The 27,404-nt window shown below is 44.7% G+C and overlaps 1 protein-coding gene across 3 annotated transcripts in view; it reads left to right on the plus strand.

Moving 5' to 3' along the window:
- The first annotated feature begins 1,382 nt into the window (after nt 1-1,382).
- The window catches only part of KDM4B (lysine demethylase 4B), a 91,093-nt gene continuing 65,071 nt past the window's right edge, over nt 1,383-27,404 (plus strand). For all 3 annotated transcript variants that reach the window (XM_084302745.1, XM_084302746.1, XM_084302747.1), the window contains exons 1-5: nt 1,383-1,503; nt 13,833-13,995; nt 16,786-16,961; nt 18,189-18,303; nt 20,377-20,570. In XM_084302745.1, coding sequence (XP_084158871.1) covers nt 13,855-13,995; nt 16,786-16,961; nt 18,189-18,303; nt 20,377-20,570 — 626 coding nt within the window. In that variant the 5' untranslated portion in view covers nt 1,383-1,503; nt 13,833-13,854. The remainder of the gene's footprint in view (nt 1,504-13,832; nt 13,996-16,785; nt 16,962-18,188; nt 18,304-20,376; nt 20,571-27,404) is intronic.

Here is a 27,404-nt window from a genome sequence, read left to right on the forward strand (position 1 = left end):
TAAAATAAGTATTTAATGGGTAAAATCAAGAAGCAAGAAAACCAATGTTGAAAAAAGGGAAGGATCTTCCTTCTATTTTGGGAATTCCCATCTCTTCCCAGCCAGTATACAGAATTTGTGCTCAATTAAACTTGTGCAGACCATAAATTTAAAAATGCCCTTGATACTTCTTTATTTGATACTTCTTTATCTAGGCAGGCTTCTCTGGTCCTTGCAGCCAGTCGGAAAAAGCGCCTCTGTCCTGTGGTGATGGTGACAGTTGGAGATAGAGATGCCAGGAGCTGCAGCACATTTCCTCTGTAGCCTCAGGTATTCATCTCAACCCGCAGCATCCCTGACGGAGCGGGGCAGAGCTGTACCTCAGTGTCAGGGCTGTGGCAGGATTCGGGCTGTAGTGGGACTGCATCAAACACGGCCCTGGTACAGCAGGGTGGGAATGAAGCAGAGGTAAAGCCTGTGCCCTGTATAGAGGGAGCTGTACCTGGGAAGAGGTGGAAATAAAAAACTCCTTTAATAAAAAAAATAGGGAGTTAGTGGAGTCATGAGAGTGGAGTTTAGGGACCCTGGCCCTATGGGGGCCTCCTCTCCTATCCATTTTGTTGTCCCTGTGCTGGCTCCAGCCGGGCCCCTGGGTGCCCCCTGCCCCTCAGGGTGGCTGTGGGGGGAGCAGGGCTGTGGCTGCGCCCCCCTTTGCTCCCCCACCCTCCATTTCCAGCATTTCCATCCCATTTTCATCTCTTTTAACCCCCCCGTGTTCTCCTTTAACGCCCCCCTCAGCACTGTCCCCCCCTCGGGGCTTCCTCAGCAGCACCCCGGGTCTCAGCGGCCCTGGACCCCCGCGTAACCCCCCCAGGGGCTGAACCCGGGGGTCCCTGAGGCGGCTCCGTGCCACAGCCCCCGGGGGGGGGATGGGGGGGGCGGCCCCTCCCCGCCCCATTGGCGCAGGGCGGCCGCAGCGCCCCCCCCCCCCCCCCATCCCCCCCCGCCTCTGTGCGGCTCCTCACGTCCGCACCGCCCCCCGCCCCCGCCGGAGCGCAGGGCTCTGATTGCAGCTGACGGACAGCTGGCTCCGCCTATTAGCGCCCGCCGTCCCGCTGCTTAGGTCCAATAGGAGGTGGGGGCGGGCCGCCGTCTCCTCAGAGCCGCCTTCTATTGGCGGAAAGCCACTGAGCGACGCGAGCACTACCGGCCGGCCCTCCTGTTGGTAGGCGGGCCCTCGCCGGGACCGTTTCTCCCAATCAACGGCCGCCATCGCCTTGTTGTTCGCCGTCCGTCCACTCTACGGGCTACTCCCTCTGCCTCTCAACCTCTTGGCGTCCAATCCGAACGAAGGCGGCGCCGGCCTCGACCAATCGGCGCGCCGAGGAGGCGGGCGGCAGGTGCTGGCCGCGGGGCGCTGCGCTCTGCTGCCGCCCCCCTTCCGCTCTGCCCCCGGCCCGGCCGCTGGGGCGCTGCGCGCACGGGGCCGCCGCCGCCGCCGAGGGGGGACCGCCCGCGGCTCAGGTACGGGGGCGGCCGCCGCTGCCTCGCCCCGCTCCGACCGGGCCCCGCCGCCTCCTCCTCCACCTCCTCCACCGCCTCCGTCCGCGGCTCCACCCCCGCGGCGCCCCCCTCGGGGGCTCCGGCCCGCGGCCTTCCCCTCACGGCGCCCCCCCCCCCCCCCCCCATCCTCCACACCCCGGAGCCTGCCTCAGGCCGGGCCCCGGCGCTGCCTCAGGCTTCCGGACAGCGGCCTCCGCCTCCTCGGCGCCCCGGCCCCGCTCCGTCCCGGCCCCGCCGCCCGCTTTGTCTCGGGGCTCGGCGGAGGGGCCCTCCCGCCGCCATCTCGGGGCCGGGGGGCGCTGCCCGGAGCCCCGCGGCCGCCTCGGGCTCGGTGCTGAGCTCCCCGCTCCCCGCCGGGCCCCCGCAGCAGCGTACAAAAGGCCCGGCTGGAAGGAAAACCTGGTGGCTAGGATGCGCTATGGGCTTTTTTTTTTTTTCCTTTTTTTTTTTTTTTTTCTCCCTTCCAGAGGTTGTCAAAGTCTAGTGTCAAAACCAGGCTTTCTCCCTCTATTTATATTTAAATAAACCTGACGTTTATTTTTTTTTTTTTAAATAAATAAATCTGTCGGGTTTATACCCGGACGTCCTTCCCCTGCCCAGCAGTTCAGGCACAAACCCTGCAGCAATGAAAAAGTGAGGTGCCCGGTCCCCGAGGGACAGCGGTCTGCAGAAATTGTGTGGCCGCTCGCGCTTTGTCGACTTCCCCTGGCCTTCAGCTGTTCGGCTGCTTTATTAGTTATTATTTTTCTTATATTCTATAAGAAACGGGTGTAAGATGTATGAGGTTCTGTTCTTTTGTCGTGTACGTGGTGGAAGGGGAAAGCCTTCATCTTAAGGCTGGCTTCAGTTCTTGTTCTCCACAAGGGTTCATACAGCTGCGCAGGGTCGCGGTGTGTTGCAGAAAGACCGTTTTGGACTCGTTTGCAGGGGCTAAACTTAAGAATTAGACCTACTTTATGTACGTTTCTAATTTACTTTTTTATGAAAGCTGCTGCAGAGAACCGGTGCTGCTCAGGGCACAAACGCAGCAATGCAGAAACAGGCCTGGAGCACTGGGGTTTGGTGTGGGACCAGGTTGTCTTTGTGGGCGGTAGTGTAAATAGCTGGTGTTGTTATATCGAGTCAGACCTTCCCTAAGTTAAGTTTCTTTTAACCAAAATGGAGTTGATTCTCAGGAACTCTGCTCATCTGAAGCCTATTAGTTTTTTTTCCCTTTTCACACCCAATAAGTCACTTCTTTCTTGTGGATGCTTCTGGTTTTGAGGTCTGTGCTTATTTCCTAGTGTTCTTCTGTCTACTGATCTGTTAGAACTCGTGTAATCGCTAGAAATCTTAAGACTAGAATTTAAAGCTTACAGTTACATTTCAGCAATTACAGAAAATAACTGTTGGAGTACGTAGGGGTAATTGCTTTTTGACAGTAAGTTCCCAGTTCTTAGCTTCCCCTGTAATAAATGGAAAAAATGGAGAGAGGCAGAGCGAGTCCTGCAGTGCCCAAAGGATTCTCTCTCATTAGTGGTAGGAGTTACTCCTATGCAAAGCGTAGGCAGGTGGATACACCTGGCTCTTTGTTGGGGAGCTGCTGTTCCTGCATGAGACGCTCACCAAAACTTCCCCAGACAGGGAAATGCTGGCCAGCGCTCAGTAGCGTGCGATCCTTTCACCTCCTTTGCTCCCTTAAAGGAGATAATTCACTTCTCCGATCCAGGGAGAGCAGCAGATACACAATTTTACATGTAACAAGTTGGTTACATCAGGAAATCAGAACACCCGGGCAGAACAAAGTGCTCGCGCAGGTCTGCCAACTTTGACGTGAGGGTGATTGTGGTCTTTTATATTTAAGATCTCCCGTACATAAGAAGTTCATCAGCTTTTGATGAGAAGTTGCTAGCACAACGCGCTTTGAGGGAGAATCCCACTCGTTTCCTGCAGATAATGCTGGTTATTGGGCTCAAAGCTGCTCGGAGGCTTATTGAACGTGACTGTTGTTGGCACAGATCGTAGTGAAAACTATTTCCAGTGATGGCAATCGGCTCCTGTCCTTTAACAGATAAAGGAGAGGGATTTGTTTCCCAGATCTGCAGATGCTGGGCGTTTTAAGTCCTCAGATGCGTGGGCAACTTCTGAAAACTCTGAGCTGTTTTTGTACAACAGGACTCAAGAAATTTTATATGGGTTGGGAAAACCAGTTTGTCCAGCCCTGCTGGATAAGCATGTCGGCTCTCTGTTTCTTTGCACACTTATCAAGTTAGGTTGTTTTGGGGTTTTGGGGATGTCCAGCTGTGATACAAACAACGCGTCGTCATTCAGCTGGCTGTAATTAACCTTCAAAGCTTGCATCTTGCGTCGACGGGAGCTCATACCTCAGAAATAATCGCACTGCCTTGCTGCAGGCTGAGACACCCACGCATCAGTTAACACGTTGTGCAAATCTCTTTGCAGTTATAAGAATTAAAAACTTTATTATCTTTTAATTAATTCCTGGCAACGTAGAAAAACTGCATGCTGGTGATTTTTTTTTTTTTACCCTTCCTGACTCACTTTTTAACGTTTTGTGCCGTTGAAAGGGATTTGCAGTGCCTGTTCCTGTCTGTCCCTTCATTGTCTGCCTGCGCTGTACGCAGCGTCGCTTGCAATATCGCATCTGCTAATTTCAAAGATGGATGACGGCTAAAGGTGTCACTGCAAGGGGGGGATTTGCTTAATATATGGGGATGCTACCAGGCTTCTCTGTGGCCGTTCGAGGCACTCGTTGAAATAATTTTGTCGTCTGTTGAAGCATCAGAAGATGGTTCGTCTCTTTGGTGCACCAGCAAACTGAAATCCCTGAGTACTGCAAAATATTGGCAGCAACCTTGTCATACTTGGTGGTAGTAATGTCACGTTAACATCTGTATGAAATCATTGTGGGATGAGAGGCGTTTTTTTTTTTTTCTCTTTCCAGTAGTTTTCAGTAAACTGGTCATTGCTTGGTGGTATTTTTCTTTCTTTAGCCCGAGTATGTCCCATCTTGTCCCAACTTGCAGATAGAGTCACTTACACCATGGCTTAATTTTTAAGGTGCTTAATTTTATTTATGCTTTCATAGAGTAAATGATTTTGTTTTATACCCTAAGAAACTCCTCAGTTATGTTCTTATTGGATGGCTTGAATTGGCTTGCAGCTGGATTCTTTTTCTTTTTCCTTGCTGTTTCAAAAGGCTTGTGAGCAAGGCACGCTCCCCAATTTCTTGAAACGTAGAGGTTTGTTCTTGTGTTTCCTAAAGTTATTTGACAAAAATGCTGTATTTGGTGTGAGAATACACTGTTGGAAGTCAGTGGTGTGTTAAGATTGTTTCCCAACCAGTTGTGATGCTCCTTTAGAGTTTCCGATACGTATTCAGAGTAGGGTAGAAGATTTTGGTGGAGCTCTGTGGTTTTCTGTTGTTGCAGATAAGTTTATATGAAGTTTGCCACTTCAGTTCTGTGTCAGCAAAACAAGCAGTGCTGCTTGGGCTGGGCTGTGTGTGCGTTAAGATTTGGGGCCGTAGCTTCCAGAGGGAAGAACTGGGTAAAACAGAGCTGGGAGAGATTAAAATTACCTTGAAGCTCGTGTGAAATTACCTTGGTTTTCTACCAGGTTTTGCTTTAATTTAGGTTCTAAATTTTCACTCTTCTGAGTCACAATTTTGGTTAAAAATCATGAGATGGATGTGACATAAAATGCATACCTGCAGACGATTTCTTGTTTCCCCTTCTCTCTGCGGAGATGACGATTCCAAGTTACTTACAGGTGCAGCTGAGGACAGGATTTCTTGCTAAAGAGCAGTCTGGAGGTGTACGAGGTACGAGATGCTTCCTGGTCCTGCTCTTCCCCCTGCTGGCTTTTGCTCTTGCTCAGCCTCTTCCCGAGCAAATGATTTTCTGGTGGTGCAGCTGCTCTTAAGCCTGGAATCTGGGTCAGTGTGTCACGCCCACCCTGTGCAGGACCTATAAGCACCTTGTGCAAAAGAAACAAAAAAAAGGCAACCAAGATTTTGAGTTCGTATTGGCAAAATATCCAAAAGCAGTGAGAGCGTTCAATGATCTAACCAGCTAATTTGTGGAAATTCAGTCTCAAAAAAAATCTGAGGCAACGCAGAGAAGAAATTGAGCAAGTTGCTGAGAATGTTGCTGCGGGCTTGGAGTTCTGGCAGGTTTGTGGCCAGAAGGCTGTCAGGAATTAGTCCTCATTAAGGTATTAGTGTGATACAGGAGCTACCCTGCTTACGAAGTGATGCAGCAAAGTCCTCGGATACACATGCTCCTTCTGATAGTAGCCTGTGGGTTACTTCACAAGATTTTAAGGTTTGCAGCGCTGCTGCCTCGGATCTGAGTGCTGTGGGTTGAGACTGTGACTCCTTGTTCCAAGTGACCAGGAGTATGCTCAGAAGAGGTGCTTGTTGTCCTCAATTGCTCCTGGTCTGGGAAGAAGGCGCTGCTTTCAGTGGGGTGCTGGTTTGAAATGCTGAGCCGTGTGGTGCTCTGATGTTAAACCTGAAGTTAAAAGTCTCAAAGTTAACCTGAAGTAGTGTTGAGTGACAGCAGGGCTGCTGGGGCCGGCGTTGACGTATGCCCGTGGAAGTGGTGCCGGCCAGGCAGCAGCTCTTAAACGTGGGAATCCCAGAAGGCAAAACGTGCCCCTGCGTATTTGGGTCTTATTTTTGGAGGAGAATTAATTCAGCCCATTTGAACTCAAAGGCGTTCCTCCAGTGTCCCAGTAATTGCAATGACGCTGAACCTCAAAAGGACCAATCGGGATGATTTTATGTACGTAATAGCCTTGCACTAAAGACAATAAAGGTAGTAAAGGGCAGTAAAGATAACTGTTGTGCCAGGCATATAACTGAAATTTGTAAGATCCTTGGTTCTAGGTTCTGTGTCAGTGATGGCACGCTAAGCCTGGTGGGTTTTGTCTCTGTCCTTTTAGTGCCTATTTTTTTTTAAACACATTCATTTTTAGTTTATCTTGCCATTCAGAAAGGCAGTGAATGTGAGGAGGAGAGGCAGTTGTGTAATGATTCCGAATTCAGTCAGAAAAAAGCATCACAGGAGGCTGTTGACTGCATTGACTCAGGCAGTAATTGTTTTCATTTCTAACAAATTTATTGCTCTTAACTCTAAACACGTTTTCTGCTTTCAAATGCCGTCTGTGACTTTAAATAATTCTGCTGCAGTTTGAAGAAATGTATGAGCAACTGTACGCTTACAGCTAAGAAGATGTTTTAAGGGAAAATTCTATTTTACTCTAATGAGCTGCATATGCTGCTCGATTTCAAGCAGAGGAGAATTGGGAATTCCGGGGAAGGCTTGTGGGGTGTCACAACGGATGCTCCCATTTGTCACAATCCGAGAACTCCGTGCTCGGCCCGTGGGTGCTTGCTGTGCCTGCATGGGCACGCCGCCCGTGCGCCTCATCCCTCTGTGACTTTGCTTAGCCACTTCGGAGGATGTACAAAGCTCACAGCACTTCGAGGTTAAAAAGGTAACGAGCTGAGTATAGGGATGAGTTTTTGGAAAAGGCCTCTTGGTTTTAAATTCTTGCTGTAGTCCTTCAGGAGATCGGCCCTTTCAAAGTGGGCTGAGCAGCAGCAGGAGCTGCAAACTTGCGAATCCACGCGAAATGCTGTAACCTGATTCTGGGCAGCAGAGGGGGGAGCAGCGATCAGTGTTGCAGATGCTTGTTGGAACCCTTCCGGACGCTCGGGATTCATAATCGCCTCTTTATGTGCAGCGGGGATGGTTTGCAACTCTTTATCTTTTGTTCTGCTGAGAAACTTCCATAGTCCTGATCCGCGAGAAGCTGGCTGTAAATCTGAGTGCAGCTGACGTGCTGAGAAAGGAAGTCGATAGAAACAGAAGAATCTGCCCTCTGAGTTCCAGCCTAATTCATCAAAAAGAAAAGTCATTTCAAATAAACACATGAGGTTTCCATTAACGTTTGCACTCAGTGCTCAGCAGTCAAATAACGAGTTAAAAATAAACTTATTCTTGAGTAGGTTTCCCACCTTTTGTGTGTGAAATGCCTCTGAAACATTGAGTCACAAGAAGCTGATGCAGGCACACTTTAAATCTGTCTTGTTGTATTTTTGTTTGTTTTTATTTTGTATTTTTTACAGCATTTTCAGTTGAAGATCAGTGTAAGGGAAAAAAAAAAGTCTGAACTTATTTTCATTTTAGGTTTGCCAGGGACCTGAGGTAGATGGGGCAGAATTCAGGGCAGAGGCTTTCCCCTGCTCTGAAGAGAAGAGGCTGCTTACACGTGCTCACAGCTCTGGTGCCTCCGTGAGCGCCTAGCAGAGCACCGAGGGAGGTAAAAACCTGCAAAGCTGTGAATCCCCGTCCCTCCTGGTGCTGGGTGATGGCTCTGTGAGACGGGCTGGTTTTGCTGAGCACCGTGTGCTTTACTGCAGGCGAGGGAGGCTGCTCTGCACCGCCCACGCTTCATTTGCTGTTGCACTCCTCCTAATCAGTGCCTGCCTGCCTCGCCTGAGAAGGGGCGTGAAACCACCCCATGGGCAGTTGAACTGAGGGTAGCGAGGTGTAGACACAAGTTTTACGTCCCTTTTACAGGTTTTTACTTTTCCGAGCACTGACAGAAGTAGTTCTTTTAACATTTCTTGTTCTTGAGGGGAAAGCAACGATCTCATGGCAAAGTGGTCTCCCTTGAGAGCCTCGCCCTGGGCACAGCAGTGAGCACAGGCAGGGCAGCGTGAGGTGAGGGTGGATTTCAAGCCTGTTGAACGCTCGGTAGCAGTTTCCAGAGTGCACAGCAGCACGTTCCCAGCAGCTTGCTTTGCAGTGACGAGGAAGTTAAGCCTGTCGTGGTGCTGGTGGTAAATACATACAGGCACTGGGGAGTTCTCAGTATGCTGTCCAGCCTGCCTTATGCTGAGAAATCTGGAGTGAGTCGGGTCTGTCTTTTTGTTGGCAGTACATTGGAAGGACAGGGGAGGCTTAATAGGTCCATTTGGATCAATGGATGCGAGTTTTCAAGGGAGATTGTCAAGTGAGGAAACCAGAAGGTTTAACAATTTAGGTGTTGAAACAAGATTAGAGAATTCGTTACCATTGATACTCAGGTTCCTGTTGTTCCACAGTGCTGCCAAGCTTTGACTCTGTTCTGATAGATCCAGAGGGCTGTAATGATCTCTTCATTAGATCTTTTTTTTTTTTTTTTTTTTTTTCTTTTCCCCCTTTTAAGTATTGGAGATCCGTATTTCCCTGCCTTGCTTTGGATTACGTTGTCCTTAAACGGTCTCATGTGAGGGTGTATAATTCACTGTCCTTGCATAGTGTAATGAGCTGTAGAACTTAATTTTCTTAACTGCTAACAGCAGTTTTACTGGTATTACAAGTGCAGTGATGTTTGTTGCATTGATTAGATTAAGAGTTAGTAGGTTCAGTGTTCTGTAGTAAAAGGGCAGTCCGACTGAAGAGCACCAGTAACCCGTGATGCACTTTAAGGCACGTACAAACTCCAGTTTGTGCGGGTGATAAACTCATCTGTCTGGGGAAGAGAGGAGAGCTTGCTACAAGCGTGCCTTCTAGAAAAGTTTTATCTACTGAGTCTTTTCCTATAACTGTTTCGGATGTTTGAAATGCTTTTTCTGTCTCGTGGCAAGGCTGTGGTTTGATGAGATGGTGGCTTTGCATTGTTGCCATAGGAGTCCTGTGCTGGTAACTACAGCCGTGGTTTAGAGCACAGCCATGTAACCGGCGTCAGCTCCCTGATCGCTTCGCTCTGTGGCACCACAGTAATCCTGTTTGGCACAGGAGAGGAACAAATGGCCGTGGATGGGAGCTCAGTAGCTATCCAAGTTGGTACTGCTGTGAAATTTCCTCTTGCTTCAAACCAAGGCCAGGCGCTTTGTTTATTCTGCGAAATGTTGATGGCTGTAGTCTGTTTCCTACAGCAGGGTGTGATGCTGCTGCCAGAGCGTGTGCCCACCGCGAGTGCAAGTGGGTCAGTGTGTGTGTTTTCTGCTCCCTGCTGGTACCAGGCTGCTGAGTGCCCTTGGGAGGATATTTTGTATATTCAAAAGATGCCTGTTCAGCCTCTTCTAACACAACACAAGTGAAATCTTGTGGAGTTGCTGTGGATGGTATGAATTTTCTTCCAACAAACTTATTTTTGCTACCCGTGGCTTCCATGCGATAATTTTCCCTACAAGATTTGAATCCATGCTTTCTGCTTTTATGCTACAAGCGTGTATTCCAGAGGGTCTTTTCCTTCATCTTTTTGAATTTTACTTGTTGGGCTTCACTTCCTTTAACAAAAAGCCAGTAGGAGGCTTCTTGGGGTTGATGATGCAAAAGTGCACCTTTGGAAAGACAGCCGGTTGTTCCAAAGTATTTTTGTCAATTGTATGCAGTAATGTGCACAGCAGCAGGGCATGACGTGGGCAGAAGTTTTACTTTTAAGCAGAAACCTCATGCCTTCTTTAAAGGGTTCTGAAGAGGATGGTTTGCTTCACAAGATTAAAGATGGTCTTTTGGTGCTGCTGTATAAACAAAGCGAGTCTTATGTCACAAATCTGCTGTTTTCTACTGCTGAGATCTGGATTGATAACGGGTAGTTTGTAGCACTAGCAGAACTGGCTTGTTTTATGCTGGCAGAAGCGTGCCCTGGGTACGTGTGCGGTATTTGGCTCCAGCGCTGAGACAGATTCGTTTCCACTAATAGTCTCTACCTGTAGTCAAAGTTACCCCCTGACTCAAAAGCCTGAGGAGGATGAGTTGGCATTATTCCACTCCTCAAAGATCAATAGTGCCCGAGCCGTGGGGAACTGCTTGAAAAGTCCCCAAGCCTTTCACTGAAAGACAGGTTTCTGGGTTCTGGAAGTCCTTTAGTAAGCACAAGTCGTTGATCTCAGCTGGGTTTCATAGGCTTTTTCTGTGCTATACAGAGCTTTCAATCAACAGGTGTAGGATTTCAGTCACAAAAGTGTCTTAGTTCACATCAGTTTTAGAGGTTAAAGTCTCATGTAAAAGTCATTGAAATTAAAAACTCAGCTCTTTGTGTCCACTGCAATCATTTCAGGAGACAAGTAGTAGTGTTTCCTTGCCACCACTGCAAATTAGAAGGTATTTCATAATATTTCACATTGGTACTCACAAAGAAACAGAGTACACCCAGCTGAGAAAAATACCTTAATTCTTCTTTTCATGAACTAATAGGGGGCTCAGACTCTTTCTGCAAAATTGTCCTTTTCAGTATTATTAGTGAAGAGAGAAGGGGTTGTTCGCATTGTCACCATCCACTCTGCTGTACGGCAGAGCCTTGAATGCAAAATGGCTTTAGTGTTCCCAAAACAGTTGGATTCTGCTGTGAAATCTTTCTCAGCAAGCTTATTACAGCAGCGTTGTATCGAGGTGGCCTCCTTCGATCACGTAAGGCAACAGCACCGCATGGCTCCCCTCAGCAGCCTTCAGGATCTTCCATGGCCCCTTGTGGGGCTGGGAGCTGAGGGGTTAACAGGGAATGCTGCTGCTATTTATCCAAACTGCTGCAGTGCTGCTATTGCAAAGGAATTAAGAGAGAAATCCTCTTCTCCCAAAGCTTGCCCTGGGTACCAAGCTCCTCAGGGCTGCTGAGGCGGAGGGGATGTGGCTGGAGCTGGTTCTCCGTTCACCTGAGCTCTGCAGCTAGTTTTTGTTGTAATGGCGTGCTTAATTTAGTCAGGTGAATGTATATTGCAGCCAGTGTTATCTAGGAAACACTGAGATGTTCCTTAGGATAAAGAGATGGGGTTAAACATGGGAAAATCCAGTGTGTTTTACCAGCTCTGTGCTGCAGAGCTGCGAAGTACCCTTCTTGTGCTGAGGTGAGTTCTTGTGCTGAGGCGAGTAAAACCTTTAATTAATTGGTCAAATTGTGGAAGTAATTTAGGATTCCAGCCCCACCCCACCCCCTGCCTTGTCTGAGGATTTCTGTGGGCTATTCTCCCAGTTCATTGAGTAAAAATTGAAGTTGCCTAAGGGCATCTTCGTGAGAAGATGGGATAGAACTACTTTTTTGGTGTCTTTCCTTTCCTAGTTGTGGACAAAACTGCAAATACTGGGAAGGCCTCCCTGGAGCAGATGGTGCTGGCATGGCTTCTCCTCAGGAAGGAGTTCGGGTTTCTGTCTCTCAGGGCCAGATACGCCAGAGCAGCCTGCATGCAGCGCAGCACTGCGCTCCTGCTGCGCGGCCCTGTGGCATTTCTGGTCCTGCTTTAAAAATAGCAGAAGTGTCCTCAATGTGATTGCGTTTGAACAGGAGTTTGGGGATGGTTTCTCTGTGTCCCTCACTTCTCTGATACTGGCTTTTCTTCTGCTTCAGACTCTTCAACCAGGCCAGCCCCCGCCATTTGCTGGCGGAGAGCAGCGCCCTGAGCCAGGCCCTGCTCAGCTCCAGGGGCAGGAGGTGCTCTTTGCTATTTTCATGTTTCTGGAAAACACTTGTATAGGTATAGATCCGATGTTTTTTATCTTCAAGTCCTGACCCTGAAACACAGGAAAGGCTTTTCTGCAAGGCTGTCAGAAATCTCTTCAGGCGGGGTCACCCTGCAGGCGGAGGGGCCGGCACAGGGCCGTTTGTCAGCCAGCAGGGGTTTCTGTCAGAAACGCAGTCATTGTGGGAATCTGTGAGGTGCTGAGCTAAGGGACTGGGTCCACAGCTTTTTACTAGGCTGATTTTGCTCAGGGATGCTATGGGATGCTCGAATTTACAGAGTCTGTTCACCGCAGATGCAGGAAAGCCTTGGCTCCTTCTAGGCCTGGGATTACTTGGAGGGCTGTGCTGGGGAGGGGTGCGGGCTGGCAGACCGCTCTTCTGAAACAAATCTGATGCAAAAGTTACTCTGAAAATATTCTGAAATTACAAGTCAAAACTGCTCGTTTCCCTTTGAAAGGAAAAGTGTTTAACCCAGTTAGAATTGGAAAGGAAAACTTGATGCTTCTGGACCCCATCTCTGCGGGATGTTTCCTCAGTTGCCGGTCTCTGGAGAAGGAGCTCTGTGCCACGCACACTGATTAAAACCATGATAGAGCAGCCTGGCTCTCTTTCTTCTTTCCCTAACTTGACGAGTACTTTTAGTAGCATTTGGAATACTTTCTCGCTAGGTCAAAATCAATTTAAATCCCAACACACTAGTGATTTTGAAGCCATAGCGTTGCTGCGCTTTGTGTTATTCCCTGAAAGCCCCGTGGTGCCCTCTGGTGACGCCGTGGTGCTTTCCTGACATGGAGGAAGGGCCCGTGGCTGTGTTGGCGACTGAAATGCCGTTAAAACGTTTTGTTTGCCTTACGAGTTTCTAAAGTAGCCTTAAAAGGTTTGTTTTCAAAATTGGGATTGCATCCCGAAATTGTTTTGGATTTTTTTTCCCCCTCTGAATTTTGAAGTATTGAGAGGCGCTTTGAACATCTAGATATTTTAATGAATAGTCTGTCTCTCAGTTTTGTCTGTGTAAATATCAAATACAATCAAAGTGTAGGAAATTACATTAAAAAACAAAACAAAACAAAACAAGACAACTTTTAAAATTTTTATGTTGCAGCACCAAGAAAAAAAAAAGAAGAAATACATTGCTAATACATTGGTCAAAGCTGTTCTATATTTAGTTTAAAAAAAAAAAAAAAGGAAAAAGCATTCTGATGGGGAACTGCGAGAGGCAGCCAGTTCCATGCATGCACTGCATAGATGCTGAAGATACTGAGAAGTTTGTTCTTGACTGCCCCTTGGGGAGACACGATTTCATACGATGAGTGGAGGGGCCCGATGTCAAGTCTACGTGCTATATTTAGGCCATATTTGAACTCTGAAGTGACACTGGTATTCCTAACATCGTTGTTTCCTCTGGCCTGCTCAAGTGTAGATTTGGTTACACGATGATAAATATGCTCACGTTAGTGTGACATTCTCCTATATGGAAATAAGAATTCACCACAGTGATTTCAACCATTTCAGAAGTGAGTTCTGTCACTTGTTACAGCTTCTGATGTCTCTTCACAGAAAAACAGTGGAGAAGTGCCTAGAACACGTTGTGCAGTTCCCTGATGCTTCAGTCTTCTTAGGGCCCTGCTATCAAATAAACTAATTGGATTTTTGGTCAGAAACCCTTCATAAGTAGAGGATGCTACTTATAAATGCTTTCTTGGGTGTGGGGAGAGAGAAATGAAAAATATGTTGTTGCCTTTCTATACTTTACTAAAGCACATAGAAAGAACATAAAAAAAATAACTATTTTTTATGCCTTTCTTCTTTTTCTCCCTTTTGTTTTCGCTATTCAGGTGCTGCCACCCTGCTGGAAATATGGGGTCTGAAAACCCAAGTCCGCAGAACCCTGGCTGTAAGATCATGACCTTTCGTCCCACCCTCGAGGAGTTTCGGGACTTCGGGAAGTACGTTGCTTACATTGAATCGCAAGGAGCTCACCGAGCAGGGCTTGCCAAGGTCAGTTCGCCTAGCTCCAGTGGCTGAGAGCTTTCTGAAGGCTACCTGCCTGAGATTCTTTTATGTGAGGTGCCTGTGCACTCACAAGTAGTTTTTGTTCATGTGGTCAAGTGGAGGACGTTTTTGAAAATTGTACTTGCAATCTCTTTGTTTTGATTTACAGAGGGAAAAGGCGAAGGAGTTACAAGCCTTTCATAAGAGTGAGAGAAGTGTTTATTTAAAGAATGTCTTCCCTCGATCCTGAACTAGAAAGCAAGAATATTCCCCTCCCTTACAGAGATGGGTTAAGGGTATTGCCAAAATAGAGAAATATGGAGGTTTTCAGCTCCCCCAGATCATTGGGTGAAGGATCAAGCTTTTCAAGTCTACCTAGGTTTGGATGAGGACAAGGTTCCTAAGTCATATTTATATGAACGGATGCAGACTTCTTGCTCTTACCTTTTTTATGTTCTGAGCTAACTTGAATCTATACTTGTAAATGTGCTGTGTATGTGTGTGTGAGTCCCATCGGTATCCAAAAGCCTTTTTGATCTTCTGGAAATAGTTCTCTGGCCAGCTCTGAAACCTTTTTCTGCCTCTTATTCACATTCATGCCTTTACGCTGAAACCAATGAAACATTACGAGAACTCTTCTGTGACACTTTTAAATTCCAGTACTTTAAATGCGACTGCTTGGAAGTTCAACAAGGCCAAGTGCCGGGTCCTGCACCTGGGGCGCAATAACCCCAAGCAGAGCTACAGACTGGGAGAGGAATGGTTGGAGAGCTGCCAGGCAGAGAAGGACCTGGGAGTGATGGTGGATAGTCAGCTGAATATGGGCCAGCAGTGTGCTCAGGTGGCCAAGAAGGCCAACGGCATCCTGGCTTGTATCAGGAACAGCGTGACCAGCAGGGCGAGGGAGGTGATCATCCCCCTGTACTCAGCTCTGGTGAGGCCGCACCTCGAGTACTGTGTTCAGTTTTGGGCCCCTCGCTACAAGAAGGATATCGAGGTGCTTGAGCGGGTGCAGAGAAGGGCGACGAAGCTGGTGAGGGGCCTGGAGAACAAGTCCTACGAGGAGCGGCTGAGGGAGCTGGGCTTGTTCAGCCTGGAGAAGAGGAGGCTCAGGGGTGACCTTATCGCTCTTTTTAGGTACCTCAAGGGAGGCTGTAGCGAGGTGGGGGTTGGCCTGTTCTCCCACGTGCCTGGTGACAGGACGAGGGGGAATGGGCTTAAGTTGAGCCAGGGGAGTTTTAGGTTAGATGTTAGGAAGAACTTCTTCACTGAAAGGGTTGTTAGACATTGGAACAGGCTGCCCAGGGAAGTGGTGGAGTCACCATCCCTGGAAGTCTTCAAAAGACGTTTAGATGTAGAGCTTAGGGATATGGTTTAGTGGAGGGCTGTTAGCGTTAGGTTGGAGGTTGGACTCGATGACCTTGAGGTCTCTTCCAACCTAGAAATTCTGTGATTCTGTGATTCTGTGAAGAAAAATAGAACAGATTCGGACTGTTTCTGTGGAAGTGACATGTTACTCCATAGGCTGAGAGAGCATTTGTTCTGACAAGGTAGTTGTTAAACGTGGTATTTAGCAGAACTTAATAAAGCACAGCAGAGAAGTAAAGCTGTTGGGCATGAAATAATAGTTATTTCTTCTAAAACAGGTCAATTACTGTTTTTATTACAGTTCTAAGTAGAACAGAGTATTGATAAAAAGCTCTCTGTGTAATGTTTCCTTGTCCACTCAAGTGTACTAGCAATTATGTTCTGTGAGTCCGCTAGGGTAGATTATTTTAATAAAGGTTGTTGGTGAATTCCAGATGTTCTAAAGAAATTACCCTACCCGTAGGACTAAATCTCAGCATTTCAAGTTAATTTTTGTGCCTCCACTGCAACTGCAGTTCAGAACTGTTTAGTGGAAGCAGAGCTCATCATTTCCTAAAGGAACCATGCCCACAAAAATCAATAACTTGTCTTCACGTTCCCATAACTTTTTTTGGTAAATCCTTACACCAAATTAGATTGTAGATTTTTTTATTGTTATTTTTTTCATTCCACATGCCCGCTGAATGTTCTACTGATTGTTCTCTGATCTTGAGCCTAGAATTACTGGCAGCTCTGCTCTTTAAAATTACAGCTTTTTCTTCCAGATTCAGCACTGCTTTGCAGCAGTGTTTTTTCGTGGATGTGTTTTCCCCAGTTTTCTTTTGTTCTTCTCTACCCTTTACCCCTGATGTTGGGCCCATGATGTGTCCCCTATAATACAGAAATACCAACAGGAATAATGCAACAGGATTGTGACCCTTCCTAGTTTAAAAATAAACAAACAAACCAGCAACCCTTCAGTGAGTGAACTTCTAGGTGGAACAGTGATGTAGACTACTATAAAAGGTTACGGAGTTGTAGAGTTGCAGCATATTAAAGAAGCTGCTTGAGCCTTGATGCAGCTTCATGGAATGGCAGGTGAGAGAGGAATGCTGCTCTGGAGGGAAAGCACGTGCAGTCCTTTTGGCATGCAGTGTATTTCCTTGAAGTAGTTGTGGACCTTTTCGTCATTCACTGGCCATCTCCTGTGACCCCGTACTTATGGCAGTGCTGGCAGGCAGGCTGTGGGCCCTCTGAACATGTCAGCTAGTACTGTACTTCAGCAGTTGCAGAACAGGTGTCTTGTCATATGTGCTCGTTATTTGAGATGCTGCTGTTATCTGATAACATGCAGCAGCAGGGTGAAATACCTTCCATTTAAACGTGTTTTCTGTAGTAAAAATTGTGTTTGCCTGTTGTGAACTTGATTTTTTTTTCCCCCTCTTACAGGTGATTCCTCCAAAGGAATGGAAGCCACGAAAAACCTATGATGACATAGATGACATGGTTATCCCAGCTCCCATTCAGCAGGTGGTTACGGGCCAGTCGGGGTTATTCACCCAGTATAACATACAGAAGAAACCAATGACTGTGGGAGAGTACCGGCGTCTGGCTAATAGTGAGAAGTATGTTAGTGTTAAGTATGCTCACTTTGTGAATGGGGGAGTAGTGCAGAAAGCCTGAAAACTAACTGAAAAGAAAATGTCGTCAGCCTTGTTAAATAGGAAGCATTTTGGAGGAAACAAATTTTTCTTGATGGTTGACAGCCAGAATCTCAAACAAGTCATAACTTGATGTGTTTGGTTTATCTTTGATCTTTTTCTGGGGGTTGGTGAAGAATGATTCTTTGAAGTCAGTATTTGGCTAAGAATCTGCCTGAAAAGAATGGCTCCGAGAAGAGCTCTTGGTCTGTTAATGGATGTCCTGGGCAATGTGTTCCATTGCTCAGGTACAGATATGAGTATATTTGAGTGCCTGAGCTAATATTAATAGCATGAGTGTTGTCTGAACATGGGAACATTGGGAACACTTCAGTTTGCTGGGACAAGCTAACTGATACAAGCTGCAGTTGCATTGTTTTTCCAGAGCTCTGGACTACCGTGAGTTTTAACTCAGGCATTACTGATGTCATGCAATCATGAAATTTGCTAACACAGCCTGTACAAGCACCTTGCCTGTGTTCAGCAAACTGTGATAACTTCACCTCATGCACCATTAGGATGAGGATCTGATGCTTCACTTAAATGCTCATCCTGTTTGTCCGTACGCACGAAGAGATTTTGAGGAAAGATTTAAAAGGCAGTAAACAACGTGACTCTGAGTAGAATTAAAAGTGAGATGCATCTTCAGTAACCTCCTGAGTCTGCCTACTTTCAATATTAGCTTATTTTTACAGCCACTAGGAAATGAAGAGAGAAGAAAAGTTTACTAGTGTAAGTTGCAGGACTGGAAACACAAAGACCTGAGTTCTGTGCTCGGCTATGTCCATGCATTATGACATGACCTTAGTTCACCTTATGTTTTTCTTTGCTCTTCCCTTACCCCTTGCTGAATTTAATGCTTTTACGATATAATAACATAGATAATTTTCCTGTAATGTGTACATTGGTTTGAGATAATTAGATGGAAGATGTTATAAAAACATGCTCCACATTCAGTTTACTGCGTGCTGTATAGAATCTGCTTCCCAAACTATAGCCTAGCCTTTTTGTAATGTTAACTGGTGGGAAAGGCAATTCCAACTCAGCATCTCACAGTGCTGAGACATGCACTCTTCTTGGCAGTCGTTTTATGTCTGTGGTGAGTCTTCCTTGGGACTTGTTGCATCCTTACCCCTTCTGTGTTCTTATCAGGTATTGTACTCCACGCCATCAAGATTTTGAAGACTTGGAGCGCAAGTACTGGAAGAATCTCACATTTGTCTCACCAATTTATGGGGCTGATATCAGCGGCTCACTATATGACGCAGTAAGTAAAAGGCTCCTTGTTATTTTTTAATGTGTTCACGGACTTTCCTTTATTGCTCTTAACTTATTAAGGAACAGTAATTTAGAATTTGCTTGATTTACCAACTTAAAAAAAAAAAAAAAAAAGTTAACGTCTTTATTTTTCTCTCATTAGGAAATTGTGACTGAACTTTCCAATGTCCCTAGAGATTCTGGATAAAAGAGGCAGTGAAGCCTGTGAAAGCTTAGTTTTACTAGAAAAATGAGGGAAAATGGGATTTGAAAGAGTTCTTAGGAAACATATGGCAGAAAACTGTATAAAGTGTGTATAAAAGGTTAAACAAAACTGGACTGGTGATAATGATCAGGGTTTAATGATATTTCCAAATTTATATGGTGGCATGTAGGTAAATTAAAGGTATTCTGCTGGTCCTAATCTCTTTCATGGTAGTTTATTTAAAGAGAGGAAAAAAATAGGGATTTCACCTGTACCTTAGAGAGCTGGAAAAGCAGTATTTCAAGGACTTGGGCCCTTTATCAGATACACTCTTTGTTATCCCTTGTTGAAGTTTTTTGGTATTTGATACAATTAAACTCTTTACATTTGTATTTTTTCTCCGTAGACAGTTACATTAGGACATAACACATGTGCTAATTTATGTTACAATTCAAACTGTTTTGGCTTTTCCTTGGTGAAATTACATCCTCTGCTTAAAGTACTCGTGATGTGATTCCTTCTACTGTAAATTATAAAGGTTGCTTATTTTCTTACTGTGTTTAGGCAGCTAATTTAAAGCTGTGCCCCTCGTCTGTAGTTTTCTTTTGAGTAAAAAGTTGCCTAATTTTTGGAGTGTTGTGTGATTGGCCACAGTATAAACTGTGTGTTGGTGTTAAAGTGTCTTTTTCTTATCAATGTAATAAGGAATTAATTGGAATAAACATAGATTTCCAAGGTTTTCACAGCCATGGACATCAGAGTTACCCAGTATTCGGTGCTCTGTTGGGAGTAGCACTTTCTTGTCCAAGTGCAAGCTTTAGGAGAAGTAGTTTCTGCGCATAGCAAATGTAAGTTGTTTCATTCAGTTAAGCTAAAATTCCTCTAAGCAGAAATTAAATAATTGGATTACTAGGTACATCTAAAGAGCACTTCCTGTTGACCAATTACAGATACTGCTGCAAGCATAGAGGTATCAGAGTAATGAAAATAATTCTCTGCCCTACTTTTCCTGTCACTTTTCAGCTGCTTGCTTTCTTCATCCCCTTCTTCTCATATATATATTTTTTTCTCTTTGAGATTGATTTAGAAAGTTTCAAGATTGAACAGCTTGAGTTTTGCTATCTAGCCATTACTCCACCAAAAGGATGAAGCTGGGGTGTGCTTGCATACCTGTCAGTTACTTGCCTGCACGTTAAATACGATGAGGAAAGGGGTGTAAAGGAGGCTGTTAGTTTCCTTTTGGAGATAGTAACATTCTTTCAGCAATCTGAAGGTTAAAGATTTTTATCAATTCATTTGGCTTTTATATTTCATGTTGAAGTAGAGAAAACACAGCTACCAGTTTTAGAACACTTCCTATTACTGCTTTTTCTGTTTAAATATTGATAATAACAAAGCTGTCTTCCCTATTCTTTATGTGAAGCACTGAGCTGATGTAGAGTCCTCTGCCACTTTGGCTGCGTTTCAGCCTAGTGTTTCTCATCATCTGATACATGTTCGCCAGGTGAAGAGCATCTGGATGGAATATCACTGAGAGAAGTGGTTTTTACCTTTAGTTTATCTTGAGCTTATTAGTAGATCGGTTACTTAATAGTAGAGTATCAGGGAGTACAAGTGCCTCTTCAGAGAACACATTTAGCTAGTAATCAGTCCCTTTGCCACAAAGTAATGGTAATGCATCCTTTTCATGGTCATTGATGAACGTTAAAAGTAAGCTTTCTGGCAGCAGGTGGAAATAAATTAATGCAAATACAGGAACCCTCCCGGACAACACTAGGATATCCACGTTTTAAGGTTCTGAAAAGAAGCTGTGGACTATTGTGGTTCTATAGCAAGTCCTGATATGTACCAGTAAAAAATATTTCTTTTGAATTATAGGATGTGGAAGAATGGAATATTGGCAATCTGAACACCCTCCTAGACATGGTGGAACACGAGTGTGGTATTATTATAGAAGGTGTAAACACTCCGTACCTTTACTTTGGGATGTGGAAGACAACGTTTGCTTGGCATACAGAGGACATGGATCTCTACAGTATCAACTACTTGCATTTTGGGGAGCCAAAATCCTGGTAAGTGGCAGAGTACTGATAGATGCTGACTGTGTACCTTTGCTCTGTACTTGAAGAAAGGGATTTTGCAGTGATCTCCAAGGCTACCCGATTCCGTAAGGCCTACCTAATCTCTCTCTCTTTTTTTTTTTTTTTTTTTTTTTTTTTTTTCCCCTCTCCTACTCTACATTTGAAAGCAATTTTATTTTCTTAATTGCTAACTTGGTTGGAGGCCTAATTCCTAACTTTGTAGAAAAGTAGTAGAATTAGAGACACTTGCTGATTAAAACAAATTTCAACATTTGGGGCTTTTTTGAAAACTAATGCACACGAGCAAATGATGATAGGAACATATAGGTGCTTCAGACTCACTTTAATAGTGGAAGGCTGTTCTTGCATTGTGTTGTTGGCAGGGGACATCTGTTACCTTAAAATTTCCATTGTTTAGATATATAAATATACTTCCAATTCCAGGGACAAGGTAGGTCCATGTGCTCCTTTTTCAGGGTCAGTTCTTGGAATAACAATAAGTATTTTTCAACACTGTTCATGCATAGACAGGTTGGAAATAATTTTAAACAAAAGTAATCAATAGATGAGGATGAAATTAAGAAGCTAGGAGATCCGGAATAAGTTGACAAGAACCAATATTCTTTTTTCTCAAGCCTCCCATTTAAAAGTATAACCAGAGAGACTTAGCAACCCAGAAGAGCTCTGCTGAAGATCTTGATGTGACTAATAAATATTGACATTTGCGTGCAAATTAGAGCTTAAATGTCACTGTGAAACTGCTGTCATTGTGCCCTGGCACTGGCAGACAAGATCCTCCCATCTCTCTGCAATATGAGTCCCCGGTGACACCACATATCTCCAGGCTGTTAGTGCCTGCAGGCACATAAAAGCTACCAACAGCAGAGATGCTATGATGAATGGAGATAGTGTTCTTCCACAGGCTTGAAAAGGGGTGGAAGGAGGGGCTGGATCTGTAACATTCAGCTATAGTCTTAATGTGAACATTTTAAATCTTTCCAACATGTCAGGAAATTTGTTGCCACAGCGTTTGTGATTCTTAGTCTCCCTCGTTCGATGTGATTTTGCAGAATCGTTTATGATGCCTCTGTTAAACAAGTTTGATCTCAAGAAACATCTCTCAGGATTATGAATGAAACGTGACATGCTTTCATTTTAGATACTGTCAGATTGTTTAATTCATCTTTAGAAGCAGTTCATTCAAAATTGTTTTTATGAGGCCCTCATCTCCAGTAGGTGGTGCCACCAGCACACAAGACCCACTTACTCTCCTTTGCACAGGCGTGGCAGTGACCATCAGCAAAGTCCCCTCTTTAGGTGGTGTCAGCACACGAGTTAACTGCTCTAGGAGTTGTACAGGTGGCTGGCCTTGAAGTTTGCATTAGCATCGTGTGGTCATGGCTGTATCTGACCACTCCTGCTGTGCTTACATGTTACGAGTTCTGCTCCGCCCGTCTTCTGCTTATTTTTTGCTCAGGGTCCAGAACAGAGGGTTCTCTTTCAAAAACAAAAATAAGAACAGGTTACCTGGAAAAGAGAGGCAGGTCACAACGTGCAAACAATGGCTGCTCTGCTTAGGAACGAACAAGCTCTGGCATTGTGAGCAAAAGTTAGAAGACAGGTACTAAATGAAATGTACACAAAATATGTATGTCCTGAACTACACTTTTTCTACTTATATCTTAGGATCTTCATGTCGGTGGTGGTGGCTTTTTGTTGTTTTGTTGTTTGGGTTGATTTTTTGAGTTTTGTAAATAACAATATGTGGATAGCAACATATTGTGTCTGTCATAAGGATGATAAACTCATTGTGTGAAGCTGTTGCCTCATCTGTGCAAAGCAGCGTCTTTTCCTTATGTTCATATGCTTTTTTTTTTTTTTTTCCTGTGGAAAATACAGATTGCATAGCAGAAAAACAAAGAAAGCCTCCAAGAAGGAAAGCCCAAAACACCTGTGTGTAGCATGTTTGTATGAATTAGGGTAAGATTCAGGAAGAATTAGAAATAGTAGATTGAAAATCGTATCTGGCAAATACCAAATCTTAGAAGTTCTTAGTAGCTTTTATTTCTGTCTAATCCTATTGAGGATTTCAGGGGGTATGCTAGGGAACACCTGATATTCCCTAAGAGGGATTTTAGTTGTTGAAAAGTTCAGCCTCTGCTGCTTATAAATGGAGAAAAGAGATCATAAAATCTTCTTGTAAAAGAGCTCAAGTCTTGCTGGTTGAAAATCAGAGCAGGGATGCGCTATGCAGCTGGCTGGGGGGTGAGGTGAGGGGAAAGAAGGCACTTTTACCATGCTTAAAAGGAGGGGAGGTTGGGATTTTTTCATCCAGATTTACAGGTCTTTTTATGGTAACAAGTTCTGTAAGGCTTACGTGGTGGGGGGAAGAATGAGGATTTTGAGGTTAGGCCATGTTTTGGGTAAAACATTTTCCTGTTCAAATGAGCTTCTTACATAGATAACTGCATAAGGCAAAAAATAGATGTATTGTGACAGGATGCCACTGCTGGTTTGGCTGGCCTTCTTGCTGTTCCCCGAAGCAGCAGGCAAGAGTATGTCACTTGCCCAAGTCATTTCTTCCTTCTTCTTCACTCTGACAACTTCTGTTAATGAGCTCTTAAGCTCTTCTGTGAAGAAACATGGGCTTTTGAGGGGTAAATGTGAATACCATTTTGAGCAGACTGGAACTTTCCAGGCACATGAGCAATAGCCCATCTTCTGGATGCGGTTGCAGTGATCCCAAAGGTCAGCTGGGGGAGCTCGTGGACTTCAGCGATGAAATTCCAGTGGTGCAGCCTGGCTTTACTCGGAGATGGCTAAAATGTTAGTTCTGTTTTTTTTTTTCTGGCACTACCACTGTGGAAATTTCCCAGCTTCCTTCATCCTTTTTATAGACTCTTTGACTCTGACAGTGATCATCTTAGAAGCACCTCAGGGAATAGCAGGAGTGTGGAGAGTTACGAAGTCTACCAGTTTGGGGTTGAGCTCTAAAATAAGAGGCAGAGTTATTGTTTGGCTGTCAGAGATTTTTATATAGTGAAACCAAGCACTCCGTATATTGGTAGTATTCTGCCTCAAAATTGTCTGTTCAAAACATAACTCTTTCTTCGTGTCCCTCATAAATTATCTTGGGCTACTTTAATTCAGGCTGTGTAACCAGAGCCCTGCTTTGCAGGGTAGCAAGTGGGAGCAGTGAGAAGCCATCAGCTCTGGTTCTTTTTAAAGACAATGTAAGAAAGGAATAGGGCCCTTTGCAGTTAGTTCCCAGACTTCATCCAAGCGAGTTAGGCAAGAAGTGGACATGTTTATTTTTCGTGGAAGAGGTGAAGTACCTTCTCGGGGAAGTCTGGATACAGTCAGACCACAAAAAGCCACCTCAGTGGACAAAAGCTGCAAAAGCAATCTCTCTCTTTTGCAGGTCAAGGAGGGTAGTTACTGAAGGATTATTTTGCATATATGTATTTATTTCTGTCTTCAGGATTCTAGGTTATACCTCTTGCAAAACAGGTACTTTGGGGAGTGGGATTGGAGTTGAAATAAATGTTTGTGGTTCAACAACTGAAGATGACTTCTTTGTACAACCTAATGAGCAGCTGCTTGGCCGTACAACTCCTTGATTAATATGTGTCTCTTTCACTGCAGTGAAGTCCTGCTGCCAACACTTTCTTGTGCCATTCCTTTTCCGTGAGCTAAGTAGAACAGACTGTAGCAAAATGAGTTCTCTGCGCAGTGTTGTGTTCTTGGGGATGAAGCTTAAAATGTTGTTTGGTGCTAAGTGAAGTACTGCAGCAGTAAAGGGTCATCCAGTGATGGGGGAGAGGAAAAGGGGTAATGGAAGACAGTTTTTTTTTCCCTGCTTCCAGTATCATTAAATGATTCATCTGTACTTGTAGATTGAAATGAATTTATTTCTTAAGTTTTGTCCCATGAAGGATGACCACCATTTGTCTTGAACCAGTATGATTGCTTCTGTGAAGATACCTATACTGGCCCTGTAGGATTCTACTTGCCTATTATTGAAGTTGATCACCTTTTTGATGCTCTGTTCCTCAAGTGTATCTGGTCTACATTGTAGTCACACTTCTGTTGATTTAACTAGAAAATAAGTCAGATTAGACTGAAGAGGTAATATGGAAGGTGTGGGCACTATCCATCAAATGTGCCATGAATTTGTTGGGAAACTTCATTTTAAGCTTCTCAGGCAGGGAGCTGCCAGATTGAGTCTCTTGCTTGCTTGTTTCTCAAATTATAATAAAATGTCCCTCTCACATTAGTAGTTTAATTACAACCTTTTCATAGTCCGTCTTCATTTTTTTTCCAAAAGTTTGAATGTATTTCATTTTGCAGCCCTATATTAAACCTCTTGTGGTAGGAGTTTTTACTGTATCAATTATACATATTATGTATAATTACCTTGTACATTCATATGCTGAGATCTAAAATAGAGCATATTGTCAAATGACGCTAAGAGAGGAATGATTTTTTATAGTGACAGAAGCAACAAAACTGCATGCCAAGTATAATACTTCATGGTTATTATGGCATTTTATTGAGGAATGCGTGCGTCTCAGCCCTTGCTGTTTCAAAAGCGTATTTTTAAACACTGAGATACTCCACCATCATTTCATTTTATTCCATCCCATCTCTACAAAAATGTGAGTGCGTAGATGTGCGTTGTGATCTTGCGTATCAGTGATGGAGGTTCTCTTCCTGCGTTAGATAAGGGTGATTGTTTTACACTTCTGAATTGCCACAGCAGTAGTGATCACACAGATTTAGGGTAACAAAATAAGCCCCATGGTCTAATGCTGCCAAAGCAGCACAAACCAGCACTTCTCACCTTACAGGGTGGTGAGCAGTGCAGCCTCAACTGGTTTCATTTGAGCCTCAGAAAAGCTCTCCTCTTGGGCACAGCGGTGCTGAGACCTTTCATGTCCCTTGGCCCTGAGAAGCCAATGCAATGCCAATCTTTGCAGGGCTTGCAGCAGTAAGGAAGTACCCAAGGAAACTGGAAATGATCTCCATGTGAACTTGGTTGAATACACTTAGGAGGCAGTACCGTCTCCATCTTGTTTTGTCAACACGATGACAGCTGACCGGGTAATAAGGTCATTTTTCTCCGATGTTTTGTGACTGATCTTGCCATATTGCAACAATTTTTGATACGTTTTTTTGTAAGTATTAGTGGGATGTTATACTGTAATCTGTCTCTCAGAAACTGCAGGTGTTAAACCAGAGTGACACTGAGGATGGTAATCAATTTCTATAAAATGTCTCTGTTTCCTTATCATGATGGATGTTTAATCCCCCTTTAATTAAGAGAGGGAGCCAGCTTTAGCTTTTAAGTTGTATGGTCTCCTTTCTAAAACGTTCCCTTGTTGAAAGTGGATCATGCCTAATCTGTTTGACTTTGATATCACATAGTACACTTTTGCCAGAACAGCAGTTTATGTGGAATTAAGGACAAATTACCCAAGGAATTTTAAAATAATGTGATTAGTTGAAAGCATTGGTCACTGATAGAATTACAGTTTTAAAAACCACTCTAGAATTCTGTGTTGTAAAGGTCTCAACACTGCTTCCTTGAAAGTATGTAGAATTACCTGAAAACTTTGGTTGCAGTATTTTAGGATTCCTACCTTCTTTCTTCCTGTTCTCTAGCCATGATGTCTGTGCAGGCCAAGTCTTTCTGTTGGAACTGAGGAAGATGAAAACGAGTCCAGGGGAGGGCTTGTTTGTAGCATCTGCGTTTTAATAAATTTGTAGTATCTCTTACTGATGCCACCAACAACATGGAAATAGCACATTTTCTAAGAGTGATATAATGGGGGAGATCTAAAGCAGAACGTGTTTGTTCCCCTGAGAGTGGATTGTACAAGGAGCCAGCCCTCTTTATTCTTGGCTGATAGCATGTACTAAAGCAGCTGCAGATATGCAAGTGCTGAGCATCTTACTGCTGATTTTATTTTTCATTATTGTCTTAGGGAGCACTGCAGCTGTTGTAGTCAGAATTCTTGTCCTGTCCTCCCTCCAGGACAGAAAACGTTGATCCCTGGAAAACTGTCTTGGGGAAATAAAATGACCTAATGCAGGCACAGAGCTCCACTCTTCCAGGTTCTCTCTTTCTTTTCGATGCAGGACACGGGGTCCTTGTCCCTGTTTCCCCTGCGTGGTGTTCTCCACCATCCTCCTGCTTTAACACATGCTCACATATGTTGCAGTTTGTTGTGGGCTTCATGTAATCCCATTTAAAGCAGCTGGACCGAGTGTTTGATACCGACTTGTATGGCAGCAGGGGGAAGGGCACTTGTCCCTTGCATCATTTATTGCCTTCTATTACAGTCCCTCAGGGAGCCATTGCACAGGGCGGTTGAATCACTGAATTGATCAGATGTGATTAGAAGTCTGGATTATTGGGATCTCAGTAACCCTTGCACCCTGGAGATCCTGTGAGTTTCTTAAAGGCAGATTAGCAGGAATCACAGAGGCGTTTTGCTCTTGAGGCAGCTGAGGACTCTGAATTGGTTGAATTGGTACAGTGGCTTTTTTTTTCTTTTCCCTCTCCATACAGAGATTTTTATTTTTATTTTCTGAGTTTCCTTGCCCCATTTCTTGGCTTCAGGGAATTCAGAAGAAGGTTCTGCAGCCTTCTTTCTCCCTCACCCCCCTTTGATCCCCAAGGTCTTCAGCCTTCCTTGGGTAGCATACGAGGCTGGCTTGTTTTTAAATGGGTGTGCACGTTTGCTGTTTGTGCGTTCCACTCTGTGACAGTAGAGATTTATCGACTTGTTGGGGTGGAATGGGGGAGAAAGGAGAGGCAGA

The sequence above is a fragment of the Netta rufina genome, assembly GCF_964035555.1.
Source record: "Netta rufina genome assembly, chromosome: 28".
Classification (NCBI taxonomy): domain Eukaryota; kingdom Metazoa; phylum Chordata; class Aves; order Anseriformes; family Anatidae; genus Netta; species Netta rufina.